Here is a 26,713-nt window from a genome sequence, read left to right on the forward strand (position 1 = left end):
AGTAATGCAGTACCCGCCCGCATACTGTACACTAGTATCCCGCAGGATGGATGTCACTTACACTAAGTCAGTTAGGACCGCTTCACCTAGCAGGCGTACTATTAATAGTATTGCACAACATTCCAAATTAATTCCCTAGCCTCCTGTGATAATGCGTTTCCTATGTAACAATTTACATGAAATGTGCACCCGCGATCCTCAATGGAATGGACTATACTCTATAAAATAATAAACTGTACAACTCGATATGTCACTTAACAGTTTTAGTTTACTTCGTAGTTTTTTGCTACCTTGAGTACAAGTACCATTGGCCAAGTGATATGGGTAAATGGCCAATCAAATGATATGGGTATGTGGCCAATGAAACAGACGTCGTTCCCTGAACAGCCCCTTCCAAACATAGTAGGCCCCACATCCCAACACCCTTAAATGTGCACTGGGCGTGGCTATCAAATCAAAAGGTAATGTCTTGGTTGCAACGCACCCAATGAGTTCTTGGAGAACTACTGTAACCACCAAGCATTAAAGGTCGCCAAAAGACACTTGGGCTCACTTAATTCGATGTCATAGGACGGAGTACATGACTTACGTTACGATATACAATACCAATGTCCTTCCATTTACTATAGTTTTCGACATGTAGTCAGAATTACTATACTTTGACGTTCTCGTCACCAATTTGTACCAACTACTACGTTGTACTAGTAAGTACTACTAGTACGTGCCAGTAGTAGTTACTAGTATATAAACATAGTACATAACTCCGTCGTCAACATTATATATGGATTTACTAAGGAATCCACCATCATGTCCTTATGAATTTGATCGTGATTTGATTTCTCTCTATGTTGGAGAGCAAATGTTGACATCGGAATTCGACCATTTACACAGTTAACGATCGTCGGCTGCATGGTTTCTTTACAGAACCTGATGTGACAGCTCCATCACCACCACCACCGCGATGCACACATTTGAATTCCAGCACTTCGCATACAGTAATAATGTGGCAGTCGTTCGTGGTTGCGTTCCTCCTGGTGGCTCTGGGGGCCGTGGGCGTGTACTTCATCCGTCGGTTCCAAGCCCCCGTCCACGAAACGTATCAGCCGTCGCCGTCGCAGCTCCTGCTCGGGTATCGCGCCTTCCTCGTGGTGCTGTTCGCCGTGGCCTTGTTCGGGTACAACACGCTGCCGTTCGCGTGGGTGTACTACACTGTCTGGAACCTCACATTGCAGCTTGTGTACTTGGTGTGGGCGACAGTCCATCAGTTCCGCCACCGCGCCGTCACAGGGACGGCCGTGCCGACAACCGCCGAAAGCCGCGCGCTCAACACGCTCTTCGACGTGTGCTTCTCCGTGAGCTTCCTTGTGTGTATGATGTACTGGGGCGTCGTGTACCCGTCCCAAGTGGACAAAACCATCAAGATCATGTCCGTGTTCCAACATGGGATCAACTGCATCTTCCTCGTGGGAGAGTTTGCCCTCAACGGGTTCGTCGTGCGCAAAGCCACGCTCGGCTACATCCTCATCCTCCCCGTGCTCTACGGCGCCTTCTCGTGGATTGGCCATGAAACCTGGAACGACGGGTTCTGGCCATACAAATTCCTAGACGTCTCCAGTCAGGCATCGCCGCTGTGGTGCTTTGGAACTGTCCTCATCCATTCGGTTCTGCTGCTGGGAACCCTCGGCCTCTCCAAACTCAAGTCGCGATGGCGCCCTGCCCTCTGTCCCGTCGCATTCCACCCGACATTGTCCCTAACCCCCAAAGACGAGGACAGCATCACGCCGGCGTAAACAGGACCAGTAAACCCTGTCGCATAGTACAGTAGTACGTACAGTACTACTAGTACTGTATATGTGTCTCTAGTTTTTCGTGACATTACCAGATAGATAGACGGACAGCATATTATGGGCCTCGTCGGGGAAAGCATTAAATCTTTAAACCAGTAGCTGACTAACTTCCAATATTACTGATATCAATACAATTGGACTGTAGTGCTTCCGAAATAGTTTTTTAATTCGTCAGTAAATGTCAAAATATGCATGCACTTTGCTACTAATTAGATATATCTATTTCAATCAAGAACTCAGCAACTTCGAAAGAGACTAGGTTACTGATCAAAAATGCAGTAGCCGATCATTTAAATCCTATGGAACCAAATCAAATCGATCAGCAAACACGTTTTATTAATAGTATTCATCCATCATCTAATAGTTGCTGTTCGAACGATTCATCGATGGCGACAGAAAGCGTGTAGCGCGGTTGCTGTCAATGGACAATCTCTCTTGGCGATTCAAACGATAGCGGCGTTGAGCTTCACTGCGCTTGCGCTTCTTCTCATTCGCCATCTGCTCGTAACGAGCAATTACAGACATGTAAAACTCTTCGTCCTCCGCGCGCAATGGCATCAACGAGAGGTGGAAGTTCGTCAATGCGAACGTCGTGCGCTGGATCGTGTTGTAGTTTTTATCACCCCAAGTGTACGTAGCCAACGAAATCTTCCAGAGAGTGCATATGCGACCGAAAAAGTTCTCCACAACCACCCGATCGGAGGAGATGTCGTGGTTTCGATCCATGTCATGGGCATCCAATACGCCATGCACCTCGCGACGCTTGGGATGAATACCCCGCAGAGAGTGGGCAATTCCGATGTAGCCCATGTCGACCAAACACTCCCACAACCCCCAGTACTGCGTACTAAAACCACCATAGTTTGGCACATCCTGCTCACCCGCCGACTTCAACAGGTTGGTCGCGTGAATGGCAGTGCGGGTGTGCAATATCGTCAGGTCATGCACAGATCCTAGGAAGCTCTCGGTCATTGCCACACATTGGCCTTCCAGTGACACGCTTGCCTCGATCTTGTAACCGTATTGATGGTGCTTCCCGCTGAAGTAATGTTTCTGCTCCGCCAAGCGTCCCGTTGGACGCTGTGCTGGCTGAAACTTCACATCAACTGCATACAACGCGTACGTAAAGTGGTCAAATAGTCGATTCGAGTTGGACATGTCGGACATGGATGGAACTCGAATCAACTCGCCGTAGAGCATAGGCTGAACAGCGTGTAGGACGCGCATGAACAGCTTTTCGAAGGTTGGTGCCTTGTGCCCAAAGTCAGCTGCGTGTTTTCCCATGTTGAAAAGTGTTTCAACACGGTGAGGGCCATAAATAGCGCGTCCTTGGGGCTAGTCGTTGAGCGCCGGCCACGACCTTCCATCCACGCAGGGTTCATAGCATCCTCCACCATCGCCCACAGGGACTCGAACTCGGTGACGGTAAAGTTGGTCATAGATCTAATACCCTCAGAGCCCAATTCGATCAAGAACTTGTCCATCATTGGGTTTTACGGGGGGCTCCTCGCAGTCGTCACGCAAGTGCGAGACTTCACCAAAGTCATGCAGGCATGACTCAAGGTAGGATTGATCTCGCACTGCTTGGTCTTGGAGACGGTTGAGTACGGCGTTGGTGTTCACAGGCATGGCTGGCGAAATGGAAAGTGAGGGGAAGTGAATTGCAACAAGCTGATTCCCCCCAAAGGTGCAGATTTGGGCGCCAACCTCGATGATGTGGATACATGTATAACCTACTTTGTGTTTTTAATGCAGGTTTTAATCGAATCTCCTTAATAAGTACATTTTTGGCGAATCTCTCGGATTCTCCTAGCCTTTACATGAAAGGTACTCATCTATGGGATCTCAAAGATTTTATCATAAAACGTAATACTTCGGTCAATACTTTGGTTGTGGTAGGTTCACTTGTGGAGGGATATCGCAGCGATTACAGTACGAACTCCTGTTAAATTCAATGTGCTTGCACACCAGCTTCGTATATGTCACCATGAAATCAACTTGCACACGTTTTGGGTACGAACAGGATCGATTCACCTCCGAAAACGATGTGAGACGGCTGAAGAAAGTTGTGGACTTGGTAACTTGTCAGTACAATGTACGAAGAATCAGGTAGTAGGAAAATTCCGAATAGTATCAGTGGGTGAAATTGTGATACTACATCACGTCGGAGATCGAGTAGTTCGTCAGTTAGTCGATCCTAATCAAGTGGTGAGTTTTACTGCTGATTAACCCATCTACTGATCGTAAGGATTATTGCCGGAAAAGTAAAGTCGTGAGAGTGGTTAGGGTGACTTGTCAAAACCACTGACCGGTCCACTTCTTGGACAATATCCGGACAATTGTTGCACAACGCCGCGTTTGGAGGAGCCATATGGACAAAAAGCGTGTTGAAAAAGTCAAGTCGTGAGTGGTTTTACACTTGTTAACATGACAGATCTGTGATTTGCCGATTTTGAGCTCCATTCAATCCATCGTATGTGGTTAACAGTAAGTTAAAATTATCTCGAGCTGAAAGATGCAATGCCGAACTCTCCTTTTTGAACTTTTTCTCATCGTTCGAATACAAATCAAGTGTAAGAGTTTGAATCAGGGCAAATAAAATGTCAAAGTTAGGCGCTCAACCAGGCGATCGGTCATTTGCCGAAATTTAACCTTGTATTCAGTATGGGAATTTTAAGGCTTCGATGAAACAAAAATTTTGGTTTATAGAGAAATATTACATGTACTGTATGCAGTAATAATATTTTACAGGTTATGCTTCACTTATTCGATGGTCAATGCCAAGCCTTTTGGCGACTAACAAATCGGTTAGACGATGAGGCGGTGGTGGATGGGCCCCGGGTTCGAGTCCCGGGGTGCGCCAAATGTTTCCTCAACTTTACAGTTGTGTTAGAACGCTACAGAGTACAGTATTCGGTTCTAAGCGCACGTTTCCACACTTAAATGCAGTATGATTCCACTACCATCAGCGGGTCCCTACCAATAGTTCCTTCCGCACGACTTGCCGGGGAAGAGACAGGATGGATCGATTAACCACCGAGATGCCGTCACCCCGCGTTGTCTGACTTGTCACAGTTGGAACGTCCTCCGTACATGAGGGGACTGGTCACGGGCTGAGAGGCCGGAGTATATGCTCTTTGGATTGGGCCAAAGGGGTCGGAGGGCTGAAGCTCTTAGTTTACTGCGCAGTGCGCAGAACGTTGTAATGTCTTATGGTTTGGTGAAGATATCCGACTTGGAGTCGTTTAGCTGTGTACTCAAGTCGAAACACTCGTTGTTCGACGATGACGTTGATGAAATGGTAGCCCACATCGATATGTTTATTGCACCCATGGTGACCAGAGCTGTTCACTATCTCGATGGTGCTTTGGTTGTCCTCATGGAGGGTAATAGCCGAGGTGATGGGATGACCCACCTCACCTGCTGTCTGCTTGATGTACAAGCATTCTTGTGCTACTGTGCAAGGAATCATAAGTTCTGCCTCGGTGGTCGAGAGAACTATACATCGTAGCCTCTTGCGCCACCCAAGACGAGACCATAGTCAATCGTGCCTCGAATATAGCGTAGTGCTCGCTTGGCTGCCTGCCAAAGGGCTGAACCAGGGTTCGTGAAGAACTTACTGAGCTGTTGGACGACGTAGGCCAAGTCTGTTCGGGTGCTAATCATGAGGTACATGAAGCTCCCAACGATAGGGTATGGCTTGTCCACCATATAGGTGCGCTCAGTTTCGTCCTGAGGACACATCGACTCAGAGAGTTTGAGGTTCACCCCTTGGGTGTGGGTGAAGGGTTGGAGTTCTCCATGCTGAACATCTTGAGAATAGAGTTCGCATATTGGGACTGGTGCATCGTGCAAGTTCGTTGCGAACGATATGGAACCCAAGACTGAACTTGAGTGGGCCAAGGTCGTGTATTTTGAAATGCGCCGTCAGGCCGTGTTTGATGGTTGTGATCATATCCTTCGTGGGCGCCATGTTGACGAGGTCATCGACATTGACACCGATGTAAATGGATCGCCCATGCAGGACATTCGTGAAGACACACCTGTCTTTGACGAGTTGGGTATACCCTTGCTTGCACAAGTAGGTATCCAGCGTCTGGAACCACAAGCGTGGTGCTTGTTTAAAGGCCATAGACGCTTCGAAGTACTTGTAGTACGTCGCGAGGATGTTTGACGTATACCTCACAGTCGATTTCTCCATTGATAAAGGCAGTGATGACGTCCATCGCGTCGATCTCATAATCCAGGACCGCGCCGAGAGTAAGCATCATTCGCAGAAATCTCTTTGCGATGACTGGGGAGTAACTCTCCTCGAAGTTGACTCATTGGACCTGAGTGTGTCCTTGGATGACAAGGCAGGGCGACCTGTCGTGTAGCCTCAGTGGCTGAGTTATCGTATTTGATCTTAAGACCCAATGTTGCGCTCTCGAACGACATGTTCGCCTCATGTGAAGCCAATTCGAGCAGCATGGCTTCGTGCCAATGCACTTTGGCTGGTGATTTCATAGCTTGCGCATATGTTGAGGGCTCTTCAGTAGGTACTTTGACCTTGAGGGACAAGAGGACATGCTCTGATGTCGAGATGGATCGAGCGCTCGAGGCGTCCTAGGTATTGACATAAGTAGTCGTGCAGGGCCGTCGGGTTGACGTCGCCGTGTCCAATGTGGAAGTCTGCGATGAGACGATAACACACTCGTTTGTGTGGTCGTCATGGCACTCGAGACCACGAGGTTCGAGGTATAGTCTCGAGCGACTGGATTGTCGTAGGTGACAATGTTGGCTTGGAGGTAAATGTCATATTCACATACTCCAGAGTAGGGTAGTTTGTATTTCCCGTCGTCGAGTTGAAAGTCAGTGATCGATGACGTTTCGGAGTCGGAATATTCGTCGACTGATTATCCTGTCGGTTGATTCGATGTTGACGTGGACTCGGGAAGCGTCCCGAAGGTGCTGAGCCTCCCGAATCACGAGTGGCTTCTGAGCTTGGTCGGTCAAGTACTACAGGTATTTGCCATATTGGCCTCGTGTAGCCAGAGTATAATGCCTCCCCAAGTGAGGTGTGGTTGCCGTAGTAGCGTCCCCAAGATGCGATGGTAACGGGGGTTGTGTTTGGGGAAGTAGCTTGTCCACAGTAAAATAATTACGATGTGGAAGCTCAATCCTCAGTCGTTTGACTTCCTCGACTGATTTCAGGAGGCGAAACCGATATTCAACAAAGGTGACATCAGGGTTTGTGAGCACGTAGTGCGTGTCAATGTTGAGAAACTTGAACCCTCGAGATGTCTCGGGTAATCCGATGTACATGCACAGCATGCCTCGTGGAGACAATTGTTCGCACGCATGGGTGTGTTGACATGGGCATAGGCCACACATCCAAAGACTCGAAGTCGAGTATAGTCTGGATGGCTTTGATGCCACATACGATATGGTGTGTCACCACTGAACGTGGTAGACGGCAGGATATTCGTGATGAATACTGCATATGATACTGCCTCGCCCCAAAACTGTGGCAGGTTACCATACAGTAGCATGGACCAGGCGATCATCACGATAATGCCATACGACGCTCGGCCACAGGATTCTGTGTCGGCGTGTAAGCATTCGTATAGGTCAACTGCGTTCCGTATTCTTGGTGAATACGCTTCCCGAGCTTGACGTATTATGCGGCGTTGTCCATTTGGAGCGCCCGAATTGCCTCTAACTCACTCAATGGTGAGTGATGATAGCATAGCTCAATGATATCGGAGCGATAGCGCGTCCGTGCATCCCGGCAGAAAGCACTGTACTTTTCGTACAGTTCTGCACGCCGTAGCATGATGTACATGAAGGTGTATCGAGTAAAATCGTCAATAAATGTCACGAAATATCTACCCTCAGCGATGGAGGGGATGTTCATCGGCCCCCTGATGTCAAAGTGCACTCGTTCGAGAGGCCTCGACGTCTTTGGGAGTTTGTTCTTGGAAATGGGAAGTACCTTAGGACTTCGACCTTAGACATGTCTTACATGAGGCATGAGCCGTGATGGCTTGTTGTGAGATCGGAAAGTCGAATTCGAATGACGCCGCAAAATGTACAGCTTGTCATGACTGGCGTAGCCCAATCGATGGTGCCCTGGACACTGGACTTTGTCAGACGGACAGTCGTGGCCGGGCCATGATAATGTATGTGGGGTAGCGTCGGTAGCGCATAGTCGGCCTTAAACTCGCCATCGTACGTGGCTAGAGTCCACACGTTGGGATCGATGGAAACAATTCGGTGTAGGGCTCGACCAACGGAAAAGAGGTTAAAATGTAGTTCTGGGATGTGGTAGAGATCCTGCAGATAGACCGCGAATGGGTCGCCGTTGGAGCCAGTGACGTAATATATAACAGTGCCGCGATCTATGACGTGAAGTGGTTGGCCATCGGCTGCACCAGCTAGTGATGAGTAGGTTTCGTATGTGACGAACCATTCTTGTCTGAAAGTGGAGTGCTTGGAAGCACCACTGTCGAATCTCCATAGTCTAGTTGTTGTTGAACTATAGGACTAGTCGGTGACACACGAAGTGCCCAGCCAGTAGCAGTAGCTGCGAATAATAGTGATCACGATATAAATGTATTGAGGGAGTCAAAATGTGGACTAAAATGTTTTAGTATTTTTGAAAATGTTTTTGGAATTATACTTGAAGTGTTAGTGGACTGTTGTAGTACCGAAAACGAGACATGTTTTTGTTGTTCACGAGGTGTCGTTAATCTAGGCAATGGTGCCGATTGAATTTAATCTAGGCAATGATGCCAATTGATTCTTAATTAATCTAGGTGTATATAATCTAGGCATTGATGCCGATTCGTTGTCACGAGATGTTGTAAATTTTGGCAAACGTGCCTGTTCATGAAGACTGAAATAACGAGTATGGTCATGTTGACGAGAAGCGTCGCTGCGATTTACGCTACGAATACGACTACCATGGTCGTTTCCTCCAGTATTTTCACCGGGGCCACCTTGGTGGCCGCGAGTGCGGCTTCGCCGGTCATCTTGGAGGGGGTACAGCTCCGGAGGAGGCAAACAATGATAACCATCATTGATGGAATCATGGGCCGATCGCCGTGGTGGCGAAACGGACTTTCGTCACGTTGATCGCGAATACGCGACTTTTTTGGCCGCCTTGGGCATGGTCTCGTTGTCAATGACTGCCTTGGGCGTAGCCATGGTTTGAATAACCGCCATGGTCGTAACCACGTTGGGAGTGGCGGCCTTGGGCGTAGCCGCTTCGATGTTGACCGCCATGGGCAAGGCCATGTTGGAGTGCGTTGAGCAACGCACCAACATCAACTTGTTGATGGCCGGATCGACCGCCGCGTGGGCGATTGGTGGGTCTTTTGTCGGGGTGGGAACGCCTATTACCCTGGCCGTGTTGGTTTCGTCGACCACAACCGAGCGGTGGGAGTTGCCCTGGCGGGATTGCCACCCATCCGGTTGGGAAAACGAAGTCGCGTCGCAACGCATTTTGGTGGAATGCACAAGAAAGCTTCGTGCAATCTATCGAGCGGTGACCTGCATGTGCGCAGTAGTCATAAAAGCCGGGGTCCTCGCGCGGCATGTCTCGCTGCGAACGCCATGGACTGAGGCCGGTCGTTTGACCGTAGCCATTATAGCTCGAGAGGCGTAATGCACTCGATCGAGTGGTTTCGGGCGCTTGGTCCGAACCATGAACCGGAACGGCATGAGCCGTCGGTTTGGGTCCCAAGAAACCGGGGTATTTCTGGGTCAACTCGTGCCAATGCTGCCGCAAGAGGTCACGCAGCTGGGTGTATGGGATGCTCGGACGAGTACCGCGCCATACTTGCACATCGTGTGCAATGCATTCAGGCAACGCGGTTAGCAACACCGATGCCTGGTGTGCTCTCGCGCTTTTCGACGGCCTTTCGAAGCTTATCCAAAGTGGCCAGGCTGCCGTCAATCGAGCAATATCGCTCGAACTTGAAGCTGTGGAGCTTGGTGTAAACATCCACGGCGGACGCAAACTTCTGTTCTTCGCTGCAGAGCCATTCGATGATGCAGTGGGCGCATTGACCGAATTTTGCGGCCGCGGCGCACTGCTTCCGACAGCAACGCATAGACCAACACGATAGATCGTTCGACATCAGCGTGTTCGGTTTTGATGAGTTGCTTTAGTGCGGCTTTGACCGCGCGAGCTTTCAGGAACTTGACCGAACGTTGTTCGGCCAGGTATTCCATGATTGGATCGATGAGCTTCGGCGCCACGTCATCGAGGACTGGTGGCAGAAGTGGGGGCTCCGACGACGGACGGAGGACTTCGTCGTCGATGTGTCGACGCAGTTTCTTGGTGTCAGCATCGAGGACGCGAAATGAACGCGTCAGTCCCTTGATGGACCCTTGGCTTCGACGCCAATGCATTGCGTCGCCTGAGTGGTCAGGCCTTCTCCTTGGAGGACGATCGTGGTCAACTCGAAGTTGCATTCGTCGAAGTTGTCGAGTCCTCGAAGGTGGTGTACGACTGAGGGGGTTGGGCGAGGTACCGCAGCAGAGGATGCGGTGGAGCTCATAACCAGTGGAAGGGTGCAGAAGCCGATTGTCGTGACAGCAGGATAATGCCAATAATGCCACCTACCGTCGTATTCTGGAGGCCTGGACCGGTGACGGAGGCTCAGCCTGCGGGCGCTTACACCTTCTTGCGGTGTGAGCGTTATCGCTATTGGGGTCACTGCGTCCAAGGTTTGCTACATTACACCATGAACCACTATTTTATTGAGTTTAATACAACATAGAGGGTATATCTGCAAAAACGTATACAAATGATTAGATAGCATTTTATCTACCGGTACAAAATAAAGCTAGGGAGGTTGATGTCATCTCAAAAGAATGGTGTACTTGATAGCCATCTCCTTCATCAAATCCTTGAGTTCATGGTCGTCCAGCGAACCCTCCATGTTCCCGTTCTCCTCGATGGCACCCGCAATGAGCTGGCACTTGCGAAACCCGTTCAAGATCACACTCTGAGGTAAGTTGTTCCATGTCCCGGTGATCCATGATACCATTGCAGACCGCGACAGACACCGGAGCTTGAGGTTAGTTGCCTTTCTGATACGTACCTGGCGACGAATTTCAATGAGCCAGTCCTTCCACAGGGCCGCCTTCAATGGACGAATCCACGCAACATCGCCAGGCTGGCTGCACCAGGTGAAATGCGGCGGTACACGCTCCAGCAAGACGTTGATGGAATTTTCGTAGGCAACCACTTCGTCGGTGAAGTGCGCGCTAAAGTCATCTCAGAGCAGGATGACAGCCTTGTCCTGACGGCCTTCTCGCACTGCTAAGGGGTAATTGAGGAAGGCCATCGAAAGGCTCGCATTCCACCACGCCATAGGATTCTGGTAGATTTCACAACTAAAGCATTGTTGCAGTGGTTCAACCTCATCCCACTCATACCGCCTAAAACCATACCGCACGGTGAGATACTCCTATACGACTTCATTCTACTTGGATTTTGCAGTCTTCATAACAAGAAACAAGGGATGCTTGGTGCCAGTCGAATTGGTGAGAAGCATTGCCGTCGCGCGCTCTTTGGTCTTGGCGCCACATTTCACATACACAATCTTCTCTATCGTTGGTCGACGTCTTGGAGGGCAGGTACTCGTAGTTTACTCCTGTCCTTATCCGCGATGAAGATCACGTCTACGTCGTCGGCCAGCGCTCGAGGACACCCTCGGCAAACGCTGCTAGAATTGCTGTGTCATCATAGTTCGAGTCTTGACCGATCTTCGTCTTTGCCCGGAGAGATAGCCCATGGTGCCGCTTGAAGCCTTGGATCCAAAGCCACCCGGCGGAACTCGTCGTCGGTGATGCCACTCTCGATTGCTGTTTCCAGAGCCATCACACGCAACATACTGTATGTAACCGGAATCCCGTCCTTCCGCATTCCAAGTACCCAGCGTGTCAGCTGCTCTTCCTCCTCGGATGACAAAGTCGTTCCAATGCCACTAGGTCGGACAAACTTTGAATGGGCTGTCGGGGCCATTTGGAGGATGCGGTCTTTTCGCTTCAACCACCCATACACTTTCTTTCGAGTTGTGTCGCGTTGGGTCCGAAATGAGTTCGAGCAGAGTAGCTGTCAAGAGAGGCTACCATGCCAATATCGGTGACCTGATTGATAGCCTCCAACCTGTGTTGATAATCAACAGTCTTGTACTTGTAGAGACGGAAGTGAACCTTCCTCCTGTCTTTGGATACAGGGTGTCCAGCGGGTTTGCGACGAGTGGGTGGTGCGGTACTGTTGTTGGCCATGCTGGAGTGTCTGACGATTAAAATGTGGCGCGCATGCTTTAGCGGCCATGAAAACCTATAAGATTAGTCTATCGAGTACATATGAAATATAAGAGGTACTTATATGCGTGAAGGAAGTAGCTGGTCTCCAGGTCAGATGGGCATGAATGTCCAAAATATGAATACTAAAACCAAGTATAAATCGATTGATCCTAATTTGAACGGCGGCTGTTCGCAAGAGGCGACAAGTACGATCCACGCACAACAATGGAGGCACGGACAGAATCCGCTACTAATATTTCAGTACGACGAAGCACATAGCGGCGTTGAACAGCCGCACGCTTGGACTTGTTATCGTCAACCATGCGCTTGTATCGCGCGAGAACAGAGCGGTATTGATGGTGGTCGTCTTGGCGGAGGGGCATCGTGAAGACATGGAAGTTAGTGAGCGCAAAGGCGAGCGGTTGAATTGCATCATTCAATTTGGTGCCCCACACAAACGTAGAATTCGAGATCTTCCTGAGCAAGCACACGCGCCCAAAGAAGTTCTCGACGATTACGCGGTCGGACAACACGTTGGCGTTGCGATCAAGGTCCACGCGGTAGAATAAACCGTTGACGGGCTTTTTTTTGGGGTGGATGGCACGGACGGCGGATGGTAAGTCCGATGTACACCTTATCCACAAGTACAGCCCATGAGTTTGGAAACCCATGAAAGAGCTCACCAATGTCGTTGAAAGCACCATTATTACCATCCTTGGCAAGGACAGCGGTGTGAACATCCAGGCGATCGCGGACCATCGTGACGTCGGACACAGATCCCGGCTCGTGAAGGCTCATGCCGACAAGATGTTGGACGGCTAAAACTTCACATCAGTGGCGTACTTGGCGTAAGGGTAGTGTGGGAACACTTTACCCTTCTTGCGCAGCTCACTCATAGCAGGCATGGTGACAAAGTGGTTGTACATTCACCACTAACACAATGATAACGAGGGGAACTGATACAATATACTAGAGGATTTGCCCGTCGTTGTTGCTTGCGTCAACGATGAGCAAATTCACTTCTGCTAGAAAGACAAGCGTTATATAGTCCTGAACCATATCTGGACCGGCTGGGATAGTTGTTCGACGCCCCATAATCTAATAAAAGCGAGAGCTTGGCTGGAAAGCCAGGCACGACAAGTTCCAAACAAATCGTTTTGTTAAACGCGACACAGAAGGATATTTGCGTCCGAGGTTAGGTCCTCAAGGTGTGTCAACATGCCACACACCCAAAAGGACCTCGGTTGTCCCAGTAGGACGCCTCGCGCGTACTGGGATCGACCTTTTTCTGCCACACCTGAGCCCAGGGCGGAAAGGCGGGCGTCAGCAGCAGTGCTGCTCACGCCGCTAGGGAGACAACAATTGAAATCACGTGCGGTCGTCCAACGCTTGGGCTATCATGGTGACATCCATGTCCGAGGACTCCGCGCACTCATTCGCGAAGAACGAGGAAAGCGACTCAGAAAGCGCGACCCGGACGGCTTCTTCGTAGGTCCTCAGGTAGGCACGGAACCGCTGTGTGCGTGCGCGTCCTTGATTGAGACCATCCATGAATATAGTCACGCGCAAGAGTTCAGGGAGAGATCCCTCATCGATAACGTTCGTTGCCAAGAGCGAAGATCTTGAATTCCTGAAGGGAGAATTTCCCTTGCTTGCACGCAAATCGCTGTTGGGCAGCAAGAATATCACCTTGAGTTCGGCCTCCAAAATCGAGAAAGACAGAAAGCGCAGATGATCCGTCAAGCATTTGGAGAAAGTCCAATCTTACGAACGCCCCTTCAGTAGCAGCATTGCAAACATCACAGATATGGCTTGGTACGAGATGATCTGGGCGTTTAAGGTGGTTTTGACCTGTAAAAGCCAGCGGACGAGTTTATCCGACTCCTAGCCATCGAACATGACGACTTCCAACTTGATCGACACCACACGAGAAGCCGATGAGTGATTCCAAAACACGCGCGAGGTGTGCATCCTCATACTAAGCGAGTCGAAGGGAATCTTGAAGGGTGTTGCCGTTGGTCGGCATGGCGGTAGTCTGCTCTTCCAAGGTCGCGATTGTTTCACGGGCGTCTCGGAGAGGTTTCGCCCATGCGAAGTCATATAGACCACCTGTTCATCCAGCGTCAAGCGAGCAGCTAACTTAGCTTCTGCGATGGAGTGTTCAACATATGCCTTCCACAAGGCGTTTTTGATCATAGGGGCCATCCCACCGAGAACCAGCCCGGTATCGATGTTGCCAAAGCTGCGATGCAGAAGGGCCAGGACCGCCTGATGCGCTGCCGTGTTGGTGGAGGACTGGTAGGTGGTCTACTGGACGAACGTGGTGTGCTACCAAGTGTGAGCGTGCGCAGAGGAAGGCGCAGGAGATGGTAAAATGAAGAATGAATTGATAGCGTTATGACTTCTACGCTATCACTAAGCTACGCGCAACGAATCATTGTTTGGTTGGTGAATATGGCTGTCGTTCAGGCCGACGAACGACACATAGTATCTTCGAGGGAACACCTTGGACTGACGTGGTGTCGATTGGCATCCGGATACCAAGATGATAGGTACGGTTACACTATTGGGGACAAACAAACCTGCCAAAAACTATTAATACATGAAAGTCTATTTTTTATCGGGTACACAATGACGTCGTGTCGACATGGTGGTCCTAATTCGCAACGGTTGCTAAGCAACTACGGGAGCAGCATGGCTGCTTCCACGACGACGTCTACCGTGGAGAGGTAGTTGCGCGCATAATACGGTCGCATGTGGTCCTTGTCCTTGTACACAGGCTCGCCTTCTGCCATGGACACGACTTGGCACAGATCTTGGTAGCATTGATTATCGGAGAAGTCGACGAGCGTGGCTTGGGCGTTCGCGACTGCACGTTCCAAGATGGAAATGACCGATGCAAACGTTTGTCGAAACACCGAGCGTTTGATCGGGGTCACGGTTCCCACCGCATTCCCATTGACCATATTGCGGCCGCTGAACTCGGGGCCTTCGGGGTTCACGGTGGCAACAAACACCTTCTTGCCTGACTGCACCAGGGCCGCGAGCTCGGCCTGGAACATGTCGGCCATGGCCTGGACGTCCGCCAGCGTCTGGTACGCGCACGCGTCCTGGTACCCAGGTGTGCAACAGAGGGGGGTTGCGCTCGGGACCGAGCCGGCCCCGCCGCCCGCGCGCCAAAACTGGATCCAGTTGGAGCTGTAAAACACCACCGACGGCTGTAGGTCCCGCACGAGCGCGACGTCCCCCCCATGGCGACCATTGCAAGCCAGAGGGGGAGATCCATTGGCCGACCGAAACACGATCGTGGGGAACTTGGCAGCCCCGTTAACCGGGTCGGCCGCCACGGCCAGCTCCAGCAGTCGCTTGAACCGAGGCATGAGCATGTTGGCGTGCGAGTCGCCGAGCACGATCACGTTTGGGAGACTCGTGCCCCTCCGGTTAAGCACTTTCATCGTGTCCTCGGTGAGGGGTTCCGTGTACCCTTCGTATCCGTCGAGGGGATGCCAGTCTTCGATGCCCGCGAGGATCTTGGCAACCGTGGGGTCGCTCGTTCGAGGCGGTTTGCTCCAGTTCAAATGGACGCGGGTGGTGACTGTCGTGGATGTGTTGGTTGTGGCATTCACAATCACGGTAGTCGTGGTGGCTGTTGAGGTATCGTTTAAGTCATTTAGCACTGGAACACCTGCCACGCGTTGAGCAGGCAACGAGAACGACGCGGGCAAGTTGAACGCGGCAAGTGCGACGCCCCCCAAGACGACCATGCACACGACCAAGCATGGAACGAGGAGTGGCGATGGATGCCGCCGCGTGCGGTTCTCCACCAAGTACAACGTCAGGATGCTCAATACGACGGACAAGATCATCATGGTGTACGGCTGCATGTACCAAGGGCGCGAGAGGTCGTTGGGGAAGTGAGCCTTCGCAAGCACAAGAAGTGGCCAGTGCCACAGGTACAGCGAGTAGCTGATGTTGCCAACAAATACCATGACGGGGTTGCCGAGGACGTACTGGTTGATCGGCGAGTCCTTGCCGGCGGCGAGAAGCCCCAGCGCGCCAAATGTCGGCAGGAGGGCCCAAAACCCAGGGAAAGCATCGGTTTCGTTGATGACAGCGTACCCCACGACAAGGACCCCCAGCGACATGAGGGACAGCGTCGAGGCCACCACGGGTTTGGCAGCTACAAAAATAGCGACGGTTTTCAAGTGGGCGTGTTCGAACGCGAGCAGCCCCCCCAGCGCCATTTGCCAGAACCGACTGAGCGGGAAGTAAAACGCGTACTTGTTGGACCCGTCCACCCCAAGCAGCAGCACGTTGCAGGCGAAACTGCACCCAATGAACACGACTTGGGTCAGCAATGCGCGACGGACCGACAGGCGTAGCAGAACCGACACCAGGAACGGCCACACGATGTAAAACTGCTCCTCGACCCCCAGGGACCACAGGTGCAGCAGTGGATTCTCCTTGACGCTGGCGTCAAAGTACCCTTCATCGACTGTGAGCAGCTGCAGATTCGCGCCAAACAGCGTGCCCGCCACCAGCGTGGCCGACAGCGTGCGTAGGGGCGTCTTGAGCAGCCAGCAGCACCCGACCACGAGCGTCGAGGTGGCGACGACCAACAGCGCGGGATAGATGCGGCGGATGCGGCGCGAGTAAAACGATGCGTACGTGAAAGTATGCTTGGCGCCTTCTTTGAGCAAAATGGCCGAGATGAGGAACCCCGAAATCACGAAAAACACGTCGACGCCCACAAACCCGCCTGGAAGCAGGGCGGGGTACGCGTGAAAGACCACGACGGGCACCACCGCGATGGTGCGTAGGCCGTCGATGTCTGGTCGGTACGAAATGGCATGCGAAGCCGTCGTCGTTGCCTTGGAGGTGGAGGTTTCGGTGGCGGCTTCGCCTTTCTTGGCTGTCGTCGTCGAGCCGTCCTCGACCAGGACGTATCCCTCGCTACTGCCGTCTTCGTTGGCCGTGGCTGAACTGGCGGCGGGAATGGCAGACGAATGATGCACCGCTGTGTGGGGGTCGCCAGTGGTTTCCACTTGCACAGAGGACTCCATGCCCCCTGGCAGCGGCGCCCCCCGCCCCTCTTCCGCATCGCGTTCGACCTCCATCAACCCCACTCGACAGGATCGATGAATTAAGTTACTACTACGTGGGGGGGCACATGCCTTTTCCCGGCGGTTGAAACGCCTTGTCCGTTATTTCGCCGGTTCCAAATCAAAAGCTGTATTTTTTTAACCACACCGATCATTTTCATGGAAGGAGTTAGTGTTTCTCATGCTTGACATATGGGGGAACGATGCCTACATCGCCACGACTGTGCTCGTACCATGGAGTCTATTTATCCTTGTAGCTGAAGTGTCATCGGAACGAGAATATCTGGAACCATTGAGGATCTTATAACACGAGATATATAACCGATACAGGGAACGACGGTGAATAGTTAGTAGTGGAGGTCTAAGGACCTCGTTCCCCATAACCAGTGTACTAGTACAGGTATCAACCGACCCTGGCTCTGGGAAGTGTGCTGTCACAACCTTGCGTGGGGAACCGAATTCTGTGTAACCAGCCCATGTGGATCTATTGATGGCGATGGGTCACGAGGCGTACATCTACTACAGTATGTTGATTTCAAAGGTTGACAGTCCTATGGTGCTCCAACTTTGTATTGATATTTTTTAGGAAAATAAACCGTAATACTGATAGAACTGGACAAGCCCAACAGAAGTAAGTTACGGTTTAGATTTTAGATTGGTGAAAAATTGAACGAGTAATAGAATTTTAAACCAACCGGCCTTTTTGTATGGAAATAAATGGCGTCCAAATGAAACAAAACCTACACGAAGGACCCCCCCCGCCTGAACGATCGTGCAAGAGCCAAAAAATGCAATCCCCGCTCGTATCTCGTTGTTCATCCTCATCATGGTGTTAAATTGTTCAGCCATGTCGACTTCCATTAAACACTGTTAAGGACTTCACTTTTCGGGGGCACGGCGTGCAATTCCATTTTGAACATGAGGGGAGCTCGAGTACATAGCGTTTAGTTGAATATGTCAAATACAACCTGGCTAAAGTTAATCGCATAACACTAATAGATGATCAACATGTAGTTCTGTTGCATTAAAGCTGTCGTTGCCACACAAATCAATGTACTGACAACCCGACCTCCATTCAAACGACGAGCGATCAACCCCGCCCCTACGTGAGTTTCGGGTTTATATCTGCAACGAAACGTTGCCTAACAATAGCTCTATGTTTCGGCTATACTTGGATCACAACTCCATGATACCAGTTATCACGGCGTCGCCAGTGTGCAATTCCATGGCTCCTCAACAAGCCATCTCGCCTCGGCATCTCCAGGACCCCCATTCGTCGAGAATGTCCCCGCCTGTTGACGACTTGGATGCGGTCGCGCTAGTGCCTCCGACAGCCGACGGAATCTCCTCGTCCGACGACCTAGAGCAAGCCGGCACCACCACTGACGGGGCCAAGAAGCCCCCCAAGCCCCCCATCACGTACCGAGCCGACATTGACGGGCTGCGCACCGTGGCGATTGTGCCGGTACTGCTGTTCCACGCGTATCCAGAAAGGTTCTCGAGCGGGTTCGTGGGGGTGGACGTGTTTTTCGTGATTTCGGGCTACCTCATTTCCAGCATTTTGTTCAAGGAAATGGCCAACGGCAAGTTCACGTACGCCAACTTCTACGCGCGCCGCGTGCGCCGCATCTTCCCCACGATGCTCGTGGTGCTCACGACCACATTGTGGCTCGGGTGCTTGTACCTGCTGGCGGACAAACTAAAGGCGCTGGCCGCGACCATGCTGGCGGGTACATTGTTCGGGGCGAACTTGCAGCTCGTGAGCTTGGAGCGCGGGTACTGGGACGCTGATATCAAGGAGAACCCGTTGCTGCACTTGTGGTCGCTGGGCGTCGAGGAGCAGTTCTACTTTGTCTGGCCGTGTGTTGTGGCGTACGTGGTCAAGCAGCCGGCGACCCGGGCGCTGGGGGTGCAGCTGTTCCTCCTCGTCTTGAGTTTCATCGTCAACGTGGCATTGGTAGACGTAGATGGCTCTAACAAGTACGCGTTCTACGTCCCCGTGGCGCGATTCTGGCAAATGGGAGTTGGCTCATTTCTGGCGTATCTCCACCACGCAAAGTACTCGCCCCTCATGTCGACCCCCGATGGCTTGAAGACGCGACTCTTTTCCGCTTCGGGGGTCCTCCTGCTCGTGCTTGCCTTCGTGTCTCTGGACGAATCGCGAGCGTTTCCCGGCTTTTGGGCCGTGCTGCCCACATTCGCTGCCGCGCTCCTCATTGCCGCGGGCCCCCACACCCTTTTAAACGCGCACGTGCTGTCGGCCACCCCCGTCGTGTACGTCGGCAAGATCTCATACGCTTTGTACCTATGGCACTGGCCCCTGCTCGTCTTTGCCAAGGCGCGATACCCAAACGAGGACTTTCGGCCGTTCTACATGACCCCCGCCGCCATGCTCGTGCTGGCGTTCGTGCTGAGCATCGCCACCGTGACCAACGTCGAAATCCCCCTACGCCACAACAAGTCCAAGAGGGTGCTTCCGGCGCTGGTGCTGGGAATGGTCGTTCTGTGCGTCGTGTCGGCCACAGTGTACGGCAACCCTGGGTCGTTCTCGTTCACGCAGCAAGAGATTGACGCTCTGCTTGCCCCTTCTTCTACCAGTGGGGGGAGCACGATTCAAGTGGGGGGTGGACTTGGGGACAAGGATGGAGTTGTTCTAGCCTCGACGACGGCGCCATTGGTGGCTGGGGCGTCTGCGGGAACGACCATGTCACCATATAACGTAGAACAAGGGACTGTCACGACAGGGAGCCCCTTGCTTGAAGGCCCGCCAGAAACCAACGTCGGTCCCTCCGCCGCCCCAGTGGCAACGGCTGCTCCGGTTGTCGAACAACCCAATTCAAGCCGAGGACCTCGCGTTCAGCAACCAACGTACGTCAAATTGGCGCAAGCAGCAGGCGACTGGAATCCGGACGTCGGGTTCGAGTGGGTGCCGGAAGGGTCCCCGTTTGGCCGCGACGACCACGCCAAGATCTTGAACCCGGATCAGTTCACGCTCATCGTGGGCTTGGGGGACTCGCACCTGGACCAAGTGAAGCCCCGGTTCAACAAACTGTTTGAAGACGCCAAGGTGGAGGGGAAGCCGTTTCCAACGATGGTGTTCAAGACCCACGACGGCACCCCCGCGCTCTCATGCGCGTCCTCGTGGCACCCGTTCAACATGAACATGATCAAGGCCATGATGCCCAAGGTGGTGCTGCACAGCATGAACTGGCCCCAGTTCCTTCGGCCGGGGGGGGCCGACTCGGACCCGTTGCATGCAGACGCACTGCGCTGCTGCATCCCTGGCTACGTCGACAGTTGTGACTACCAGAGCCCCAAGGACGTCGTGGAGCTGCTGCGGATCTTCCAAGCCCAAATGACAGAGCTCACAGCCCTTGGGATCAAAGTGTTTGCCGCGACGACCAACCCCGAAGGCCCCTCCTTCGATCCGAACCATATGAAGCACGGGTCCGGGGTCGGAGATGTCCGGCCCGTGATTCGGTCGGCCTTTCGCCAAGCGCACCGCGACCTCCTGGACAAGGTCGAGGCGGCGATTGTGGCGTCTGGGGCGACGCTGATTGATTACTCGGACAACCAGTGCTGGCACGACGTGTGCGAAGTCGTGGATCAACAAGGCGACCCCATCATGAAGGACTCCAACCACTTCCGCCCTGGGTTTGCCAGAAACTACCTCAGTGTCCTCGATCAAGTCATAGCCGCGGCCTATGCGAGCTAGGTCCATGTTGTGGTCGTGCTATCTTTAACAACTATTCAATCCTAGATACATATATGTACTACATAAGTATGTGTTCAAATGTTATGGACGCAGCCGATGTTGAATGGTGTCTTGGTCGTGCACGAACATGCGACTGTGAGACATACATCAGAGCATCACAGAGTGTAGTTAGTACTACGTAGTAAGCCTGTGAGGACAACATACCTTGAAGTGGTCGTTAATTCGGGACTACTACGTAGTACATAGATACACTATCGGCGGAACTGGCGTATTGGTAGTTAGTTACTGAGTGTAGTACAGATACTACCGGGGGTAACGTTAGTATATAGTATAGTTGGCCAGTCCATAATGTACTACTTGAAGTAGTTCTCTTTTGAAACTTTCGACAGGGAATAATGGCGAGAACTCCATCAGTATGCCGACCTCCACAGATCACGACACGTCGGGCGAAAATGCGAAGGCTTCGCATGATGCAAATAGGTTTTAAGTCATACACTAACAGTTACTAGTATTACGAGGTCGTTTCGTCAAACTCTTCAAAATCCTCGTCCAGGAGCTTTCGCTTCTTCGACTTCTTGACGGTTGGAGTCTTCCCAGGCACAGCCCTCCGTCCGCTTTCGGCGGCTGCGGACGACAAGGACGCTGATGCTTTCTTCTTGGAACGTTTTGGTTCGTCACCAGTCTCATTCGTGTCGGCGTCGTCCCCTTGATCTGTGGAGGCAGTAGTAGCCGACATTGTAGAACTTGCCGCGGCAGATTTCATTCCCGTGTGCACACTCGAGGTCGAGAACAACTTCTCATTGTCTGCATACGGGCGAACCTTCTTCAACAGCGCGTCCTTCTTGCCCCTCAAGTCGGCATATCCGTCCCATCCACGAATGATGTTGCCATGCGCGGTGTCGTCAAGGTAATTCGCTTCGTTCTCCCGGATCTGACCTTCCACCTTTGCCAAACTCTCCTCCAACTTCCGCTGGGCCTCTTGAAGCGCCTTCATCCCATCGATAGTTGTGCCAGTCGTCTGAACTACCGGCGACTTGGCCGGAGCTGGCGGCGGCGTCGGCACGCTCGGAGAGGTACTCATTCGCACAATAATAATGTTGGGATTTCGCTACGGATAAAAATGCTGCATGTTATCCGATACTGGTACTCAGATAATAAATGATTGTTTCGAAAATGATCATTTATAGACATTTTGAAGAACCTTTCTACTTCGAAGTATTAAGTGTGTCCTATAATAGATGAATTGTTTGCTTAATTAAATTGATTCATTTAATGATATTTGCAAAGTTGCTTTTGTTCACCCGCAATGTGGCTCCGCAGAGGGTACTATGGCGGGGTGGTCCTGCGGGTGCTGTTTGTCTTGTCCATGGGCATGGTGCATCCTGACGAGTTCTTCCAGTGTCCTGAGGTCATGGCCAAGTCTGTGTTTGGTCTGTCTCACGCGTTCATTCCTTGGGAGTACCAGCTGCCGCTCCCCAATCGGTCCGTATTGTTTCCGTCGGTGGTGGCTGGTCTGCCCTATTCGGTGTGGAAAGCTCTTGGGTTTGACGCAAACGGCGTGGCGTTCCTTCTCCTCCCCCGCCTCGTTCTCCTGGCGCTCTCGTTCGTGTACGACGTCACGATTGCCATGCTTTGTCGGCGCGTGATGAAGGTCGATCCATGGGGACCGCTGTTTGCGTTCTCAACGTCGTGGACATCTTGGACCTTGCTCACACGACCCTTCTCCAACACATGCGAGTCCTTCCTTCTTCTCTTGAGCTTCGTGCTGTTGTTCCATCGAGCCGCGAGCACGTCGCGGACCGCGCTTCTCGGCATGACGCTTGCGCTTGGGACGTTTACCCGATTCACGTTCATCTTGTTCTTCCTACCATTGGGGCTGTATCTGGTGTGGGATAACGACCAAGACATGCAGCTCGTCGCGTCCAAGAAATCGTCCAAAGTGTCGGGTGCCCATGGTTGTGCCCAGGGCCACGCGACCTCGGCGGTGCCGTTGCCTCGCCGACTTGGCGGCGTAGCCCACACCGCCGCCGTGGGTGCCGCGTCGTTCGCCGTCACATGCGTGGCGATCGTACTGTTGGACACGCTCTACTTCCATGATGGCATCCTTCCATCATCTTCTTCAGGGTGGGTTGTAGCCCCCTGGAACAACTTGGTGTACAACTTGGATCCGTCGCATTTGGCCGAACATGGACTCCACCCCCGGACGAACCACTGGCTTGTGAACATGCCGCTGCTCTTTGGTCCGTTGGTGGTTTTGTTCGTGTTTCAGCTGGTTCAATATCTCACCAACCTCCATTCGAACGCCACGCCGCCCTTCCACGTCATGTGCATGGCGGCGGTGGTCGTGCCAGTGACGGCGCTGTCGTTGGCGCCCCATCAAGAAGCCCGGTTCCTGCTCCCAGTCGTACTGCCCCTCGTCCTCGCGACCCCCCTTGGCACTAGCCGTCGCCTTGTACTAGCTCTGTGGGTAGGCTTTAACCTTGCATTGGGGCTATGGTTTGGAGTACTCCATCAAGGCAGCGTCGTTCCGATGTTGCTGTCTTCTGGTGGCAGCCTTGCGTTGAATCCGTTTTGCAAGTCTAGTAAGGGGGGTGACTTGTACACAGAAATCCTTACCACGGGGACGTACATGCCACCACGCTTTGCACTCAGCCCATTGAACGTTCCACTACACGACACCCCCCTCCCCGACCTACACGCAGCGCTGGCCACTCAAAAAGCAAACGATGTCACACGTGTGCTACTGCTTGTGTATCCCGACCCCGTCGCAGCAAAAGTGGATGCGATTTTGCAAAGTTTGGACGCCCACCGCACCCCCATGTGGACGTGCTGGCCGTTCCTGTCCACTGAAACTCCCCCAAACCAAATATGGAACTCGACCGAATGGACACTTCACGCGCACACGGTGACGTGGACGTAGTGAAGTCAGATGGTTCCATGTGTACGATGTAGTAGTTGGCAACTAACGACCTACGTTCTAGTATACTAGTACTGTACAGTACTAGGTTGGTTGATTGGTCCACTATTGCAATGCAATACACCGCGTTCTTATGTAGTTGTGTAGTAGTAGTACTAATACTATTAATAGTATATATATTACAACACTCGAGATACACATATACTACTACTCAAGAGACAGGGTTTAGTGGTCTTGTTTACGCCGGCGTGACGTTGTCGTCGTCGTCTTTGGGGGTTAGGGGCAACGTCGGGTCGAATACGACGGGGCAGAGGGCGGGGCGCCATCGCGTCTTGAGTTTGGAGAGGCCGAGGGTTCCCAGCAGCAGAACCGGATGGACGAGGAACGTGCCAACGTACCACAGCGGCGACGCCTGGCTGGAGATGTCTAGGAACTTGTATGGCCAGAACCCGTCGTTCCAGGTTTCGTGGCCAATCCACGAGAACGCGCCGTAGAGCACGGGGAGGATGAGGATGTAGCCGAGCGTGGCTTTGCGCACGACGAACCCGTTGAGGGCAAACTCCCCCATTAGGAAGATGCAGTTGATCCCATGTTGGAACACGGACATGATCTTGATGGTTTTGTCCACGCGGGACGGGTACACGACGCCCCAGTACACCATACACACGAGGAAACTCACGGAGAAGCACACGTCGAAGAACGTGTTGAGCGCGCGGCTTTCGGCGGTTGTCGGCACGGCCGTCCCTGTGACGGCGCGGTGGCGGAACTGATGGACTGTCGCCCACACCAAGTACACGAGCTGCAATGTGAGGTTCCAGACAGTGTAGTACACCCACGCGAACGGCAGCGTGTTGTACCCGAACAAGGCCACGGCGAACAGCACCACGAGGAAGGCGCGATACCCGAGCAGGAGCTGCGACGGCGACGGCTGATACGTTTCGTGGACGGGAGCTTGGAACCGACGGACGAAGTACACGCCCACGGCTCCCATGGCCACCAGAAGGAACGCAATCACGAACGACTGCCACATTATTGTTCGAAGTGCTGGAATTCAAAGTGTGTGCATTGCGGTGGTGGTGGAGCTGTCACAGCAGGTACAGAAACCATGCGGCCGACGATGTCGAATTCCCATGTCAACATTTGCTATATTCAACATAGAGATATCATATCACGACCATATGCATTATGACATGATGGCAACATGATTAGTAAATCCAAATATAATATTGACGACGGAGTTATTTATTTTGATCTATACTGTAAGTTTTACTATTAATAGTAACATGTATCCCTAGTATTACTATTCGAAACAAACTGGATGAAAATGATGAAGTATAGTAATTCCAAATGCATGTCGAAAACAATACGACTTGGTAGTAATTGGTGTTGTATAGGGTTAACGTAATTCATGTACTCCGTCCGGTGACATCTGATAACGTGAGCAAACAAAAGTGCCTTTTGGCGACCTTTGGTGCTTGGTGTTTAGTTCTGCAAGAACTCATTGACATTGCCTTTTGATTTTATAGCCATGCCCAGTGCACATTCAAGGGTGTTCGGATGTGTGGTGGTAATATGTTGGGAAACTAATTAGTCGTTCATTGGTTTACCATCCACTTGTCCGTGAAGTTACTGTATGTGGATCGTTGCTTATTTTACAGTTAACCAACCAGGTATTCCGACAAATAATCTGTTCGAATAACGTTAACGTTATGGGTAAATATGATCACTTTGCGGACACCGGACAATTTCAGTCGGACATACTTGACATTTGTATTGGACTTAAGGGGAACGTAATTTGTCCGAATATATTTTTGTTTTGTCCAAATGAAATATGTCGGACATACTTGTGTATTGTATACACCCGCACAAGAAGGATGAGCTTTACAGTACTAGTACAGTAGCGAGCGACGACAGAGCATCCGCCCACAAAATTGCGCGCGTAGTATAATTTTGTGCAGGTGGTGCCTTGGGAAGGAGTGAGCGAGCCCCAATCGTGCACTTCACCGAATGCAAAGAAAGCAAATATTTGTCCGAGTCGTTATGGTATGGAAGTGTATTTACAGTTAGAGCATCCCCACCGGCTGATGTATACTTGTAAACTAGAGCTGAAAAGACCCGTTTATTGGATGCGTGCTGTAACAGTAGTACATCACTTCACAGCCAATCCACACCGGTTGGCAGAAATTGTAGCCCTGATGGAGCAAACTTGCGTAGGACTCCCACTGGCGATTGAGGTTTTGAAGCTCTCTCCAGTCGAGAATCTAGTGCGGCAGGGTTGGCATACATTCTATTGTCTGTAAGATTCATATTAATGCTGCCGGCGTGCTTCAGGACGTCAGGATGGCATGCTTCGTTGAAGAAGTCCATTGGGACCTCAATCGCATAGAACTGTAAACGACCCAACAGATCGATCTGTTGAGAAATCTGTGTGTTATGGAGCGTTTACATCATGATGTAAAATTTATTGGCAACCGGTGTGGGTCTGAAAAATGTAAATTTTGCTGATGTAGTGATGTACTTTGAGGATTTTTACAATTCTACATCAGCCGGTGGGGATGCTCTTAGGGGTGTACACAGGTCTAGCTACACTGTAATGAAATTGCACTATGGAGAAATTTCAGCCAATCAAAGGTCTGAATAGTTTGGCCTATTAGCCAAACACCACAACTGTAAATTTGTACTTCACTCCCCTACGACCAAAATGCGTCTTGGACGTACCGTACGCAAAAGACGTACGAATTAACTAATTTGTCTGAAACCTGTTTACTTAAATCAAGAGAAGAAATCTTCTTGAAATATTATTGAGCGACATGAGGAGGGGCGATTC

The 26,713-nt window shown here is 51.6% G+C and overlaps 9 protein-coding genes across 9 annotated transcripts; 3 read left to right on the plus strand and 6 right to left on the minus strand.

Moving 5' to 3' along the window:
- Window positions 1-1,001: 1,001 nt before the first annotated feature.
- Window positions 1,002-1,790, plus strand: H257_15772 (hypothetical protein; the record flags this gene model as incomplete). The annotated part of the gene is made up of 1 exon (XM_009843975.1): window positions 1,002-1,790. The coding sequence occupies one exon, from the start codon at window positions 1,002-1,004 to the stop codon at window positions 1,788-1,790; it is 789 nt and encodes a 262-aa protein (XP_009842277.1).
- A 414-nt stretch (window positions 1,791-2,204) lies between these two features.
- On the minus strand, window positions 2,205-3,286 carry H257_15773 (hypothetical protein; the record flags this gene model as incomplete). Its single annotated transcript, XM_009843976.1, has 2 exons — window positions 2,205-3,098; window positions 3,152-3,286. 2 exons carry the CDS (start codon window positions 3,284-3,286, stop codon window positions 2,205-2,207), a joined length of 1,029 nt encoding a protein of 342 aa, XP_009842278.1.
- Window positions 3,287-8,954: 5,668 nt separating this feature from the next.
- H257_15774 (hypothetical protein) lies at window positions 8,955-9,332 on the minus strand (the record flags this gene model as incomplete). Its single annotated transcript, XM_009843977.1, has 1 exon — window positions 8,955-9,332. The coding sequence occupies one exon, from the start codon at window positions 9,330-9,332 to the stop codon at window positions 8,955-8,957; it is 378 nt and encodes a 125-aa protein (XP_009842279.1).
- Window positions 9,333-9,691: 359 nt separating this feature from the next.
- Window positions 9,692-10,244, minus strand: H257_15775 (hypothetical protein; the record flags this gene model as incomplete). The annotated part of the gene is made up of 2 exons (XM_009843978.1): window positions 9,692-9,863; window positions 9,901-10,244. 2 exons carry the CDS (start codon window positions 10,242-10,244, stop codon window positions 9,692-9,694), a joined length of 516 nt encoding a protein of 171 aa, XP_009842280.1.
- A 4,510-nt stretch (window positions 10,245-14,754) lies between these two features.
- Window positions 14,755-17,337, minus strand: H257_15776 (hypothetical protein). Its single transcript, XM_009843979.1, has one exon. The coding sequence runs from the start codon at window positions 17,267-17,269 to the stop codon at window positions 14,834-14,836; it is 2,436 nt and encodes an 811-aa protein (XP_009842281.1). The 5' UTR covers window positions 17,270-17,337; the 3' UTR covers window positions 14,755-14,833.
- Window positions 17,338-18,438: 1,101 nt separating this feature from the next.
- Window positions 18,439-21,060, plus strand: H257_15777 (hypothetical protein; the record flags this gene model as incomplete). The annotated part of the gene is made up of 1 exon (XM_009843980.1): window positions 18,439-21,060. A coding segment is annotated over one exon (2,531 nt), but the record flags the coding sequence as incomplete, so codon positions are not given.
- A 373-nt stretch (window positions 21,061-21,433) lies between these two features.
- On the minus strand, window positions 21,434-22,093 carry H257_15778 (hypothetical protein). Its single transcript, XM_009843981.1, has one exon. The coding sequence runs from the start codon at window positions 22,048-22,050 to the stop codon at window positions 21,481-21,483; it is 570 nt and encodes a 189-aa protein (XP_009842283.1). The 5' UTR covers window positions 22,051-22,093; the 3' UTR covers window positions 21,434-21,480.
- A 176-nt stretch (window positions 22,094-22,269) lies between these two features.
- Window positions 22,270-24,077, plus strand: H257_15779 (hypothetical protein). Its single transcript, XM_009843982.1, has one exon. It carries the CDS (start codon window positions 22,276-22,278, stop codon window positions 23,887-23,889), a length of 1,614 nt encoding a protein of 537 aa, XP_009842284.1. The 5' UTR covers window positions 22,270-22,275; the 3' UTR covers window positions 23,890-24,077.
- On the minus strand, window positions 24,072-25,018 carry H257_15780 (hypothetical protein). The gene has a single exon (XM_009843983.1). It carries the CDS (start codon window positions 24,914-24,916, stop codon window positions 24,125-24,127), a length of 792 nt encoding a protein of 263 aa, XP_009842285.1. The 5' UTR covers window positions 24,917-25,018; the 3' UTR covers window positions 24,072-24,124.
- Window positions 25,019-26,713: the final 1,695 nt, after the last annotated feature.

Source organism: Aphanomyces astaci (genome assembly GCF_000520075.1).
Source record: "Aphanomyces astaci strain APO3 unplaced genomic scaffold supercont1.75, whole genome shotgun sequence".
NCBI classification, from domain to species: domain Eukaryota; phylum Oomycota; class Saprolegniomycetes; order Saprolegniales; family Verrucalvaceae; genus Aphanomyces; species Aphanomyces astaci.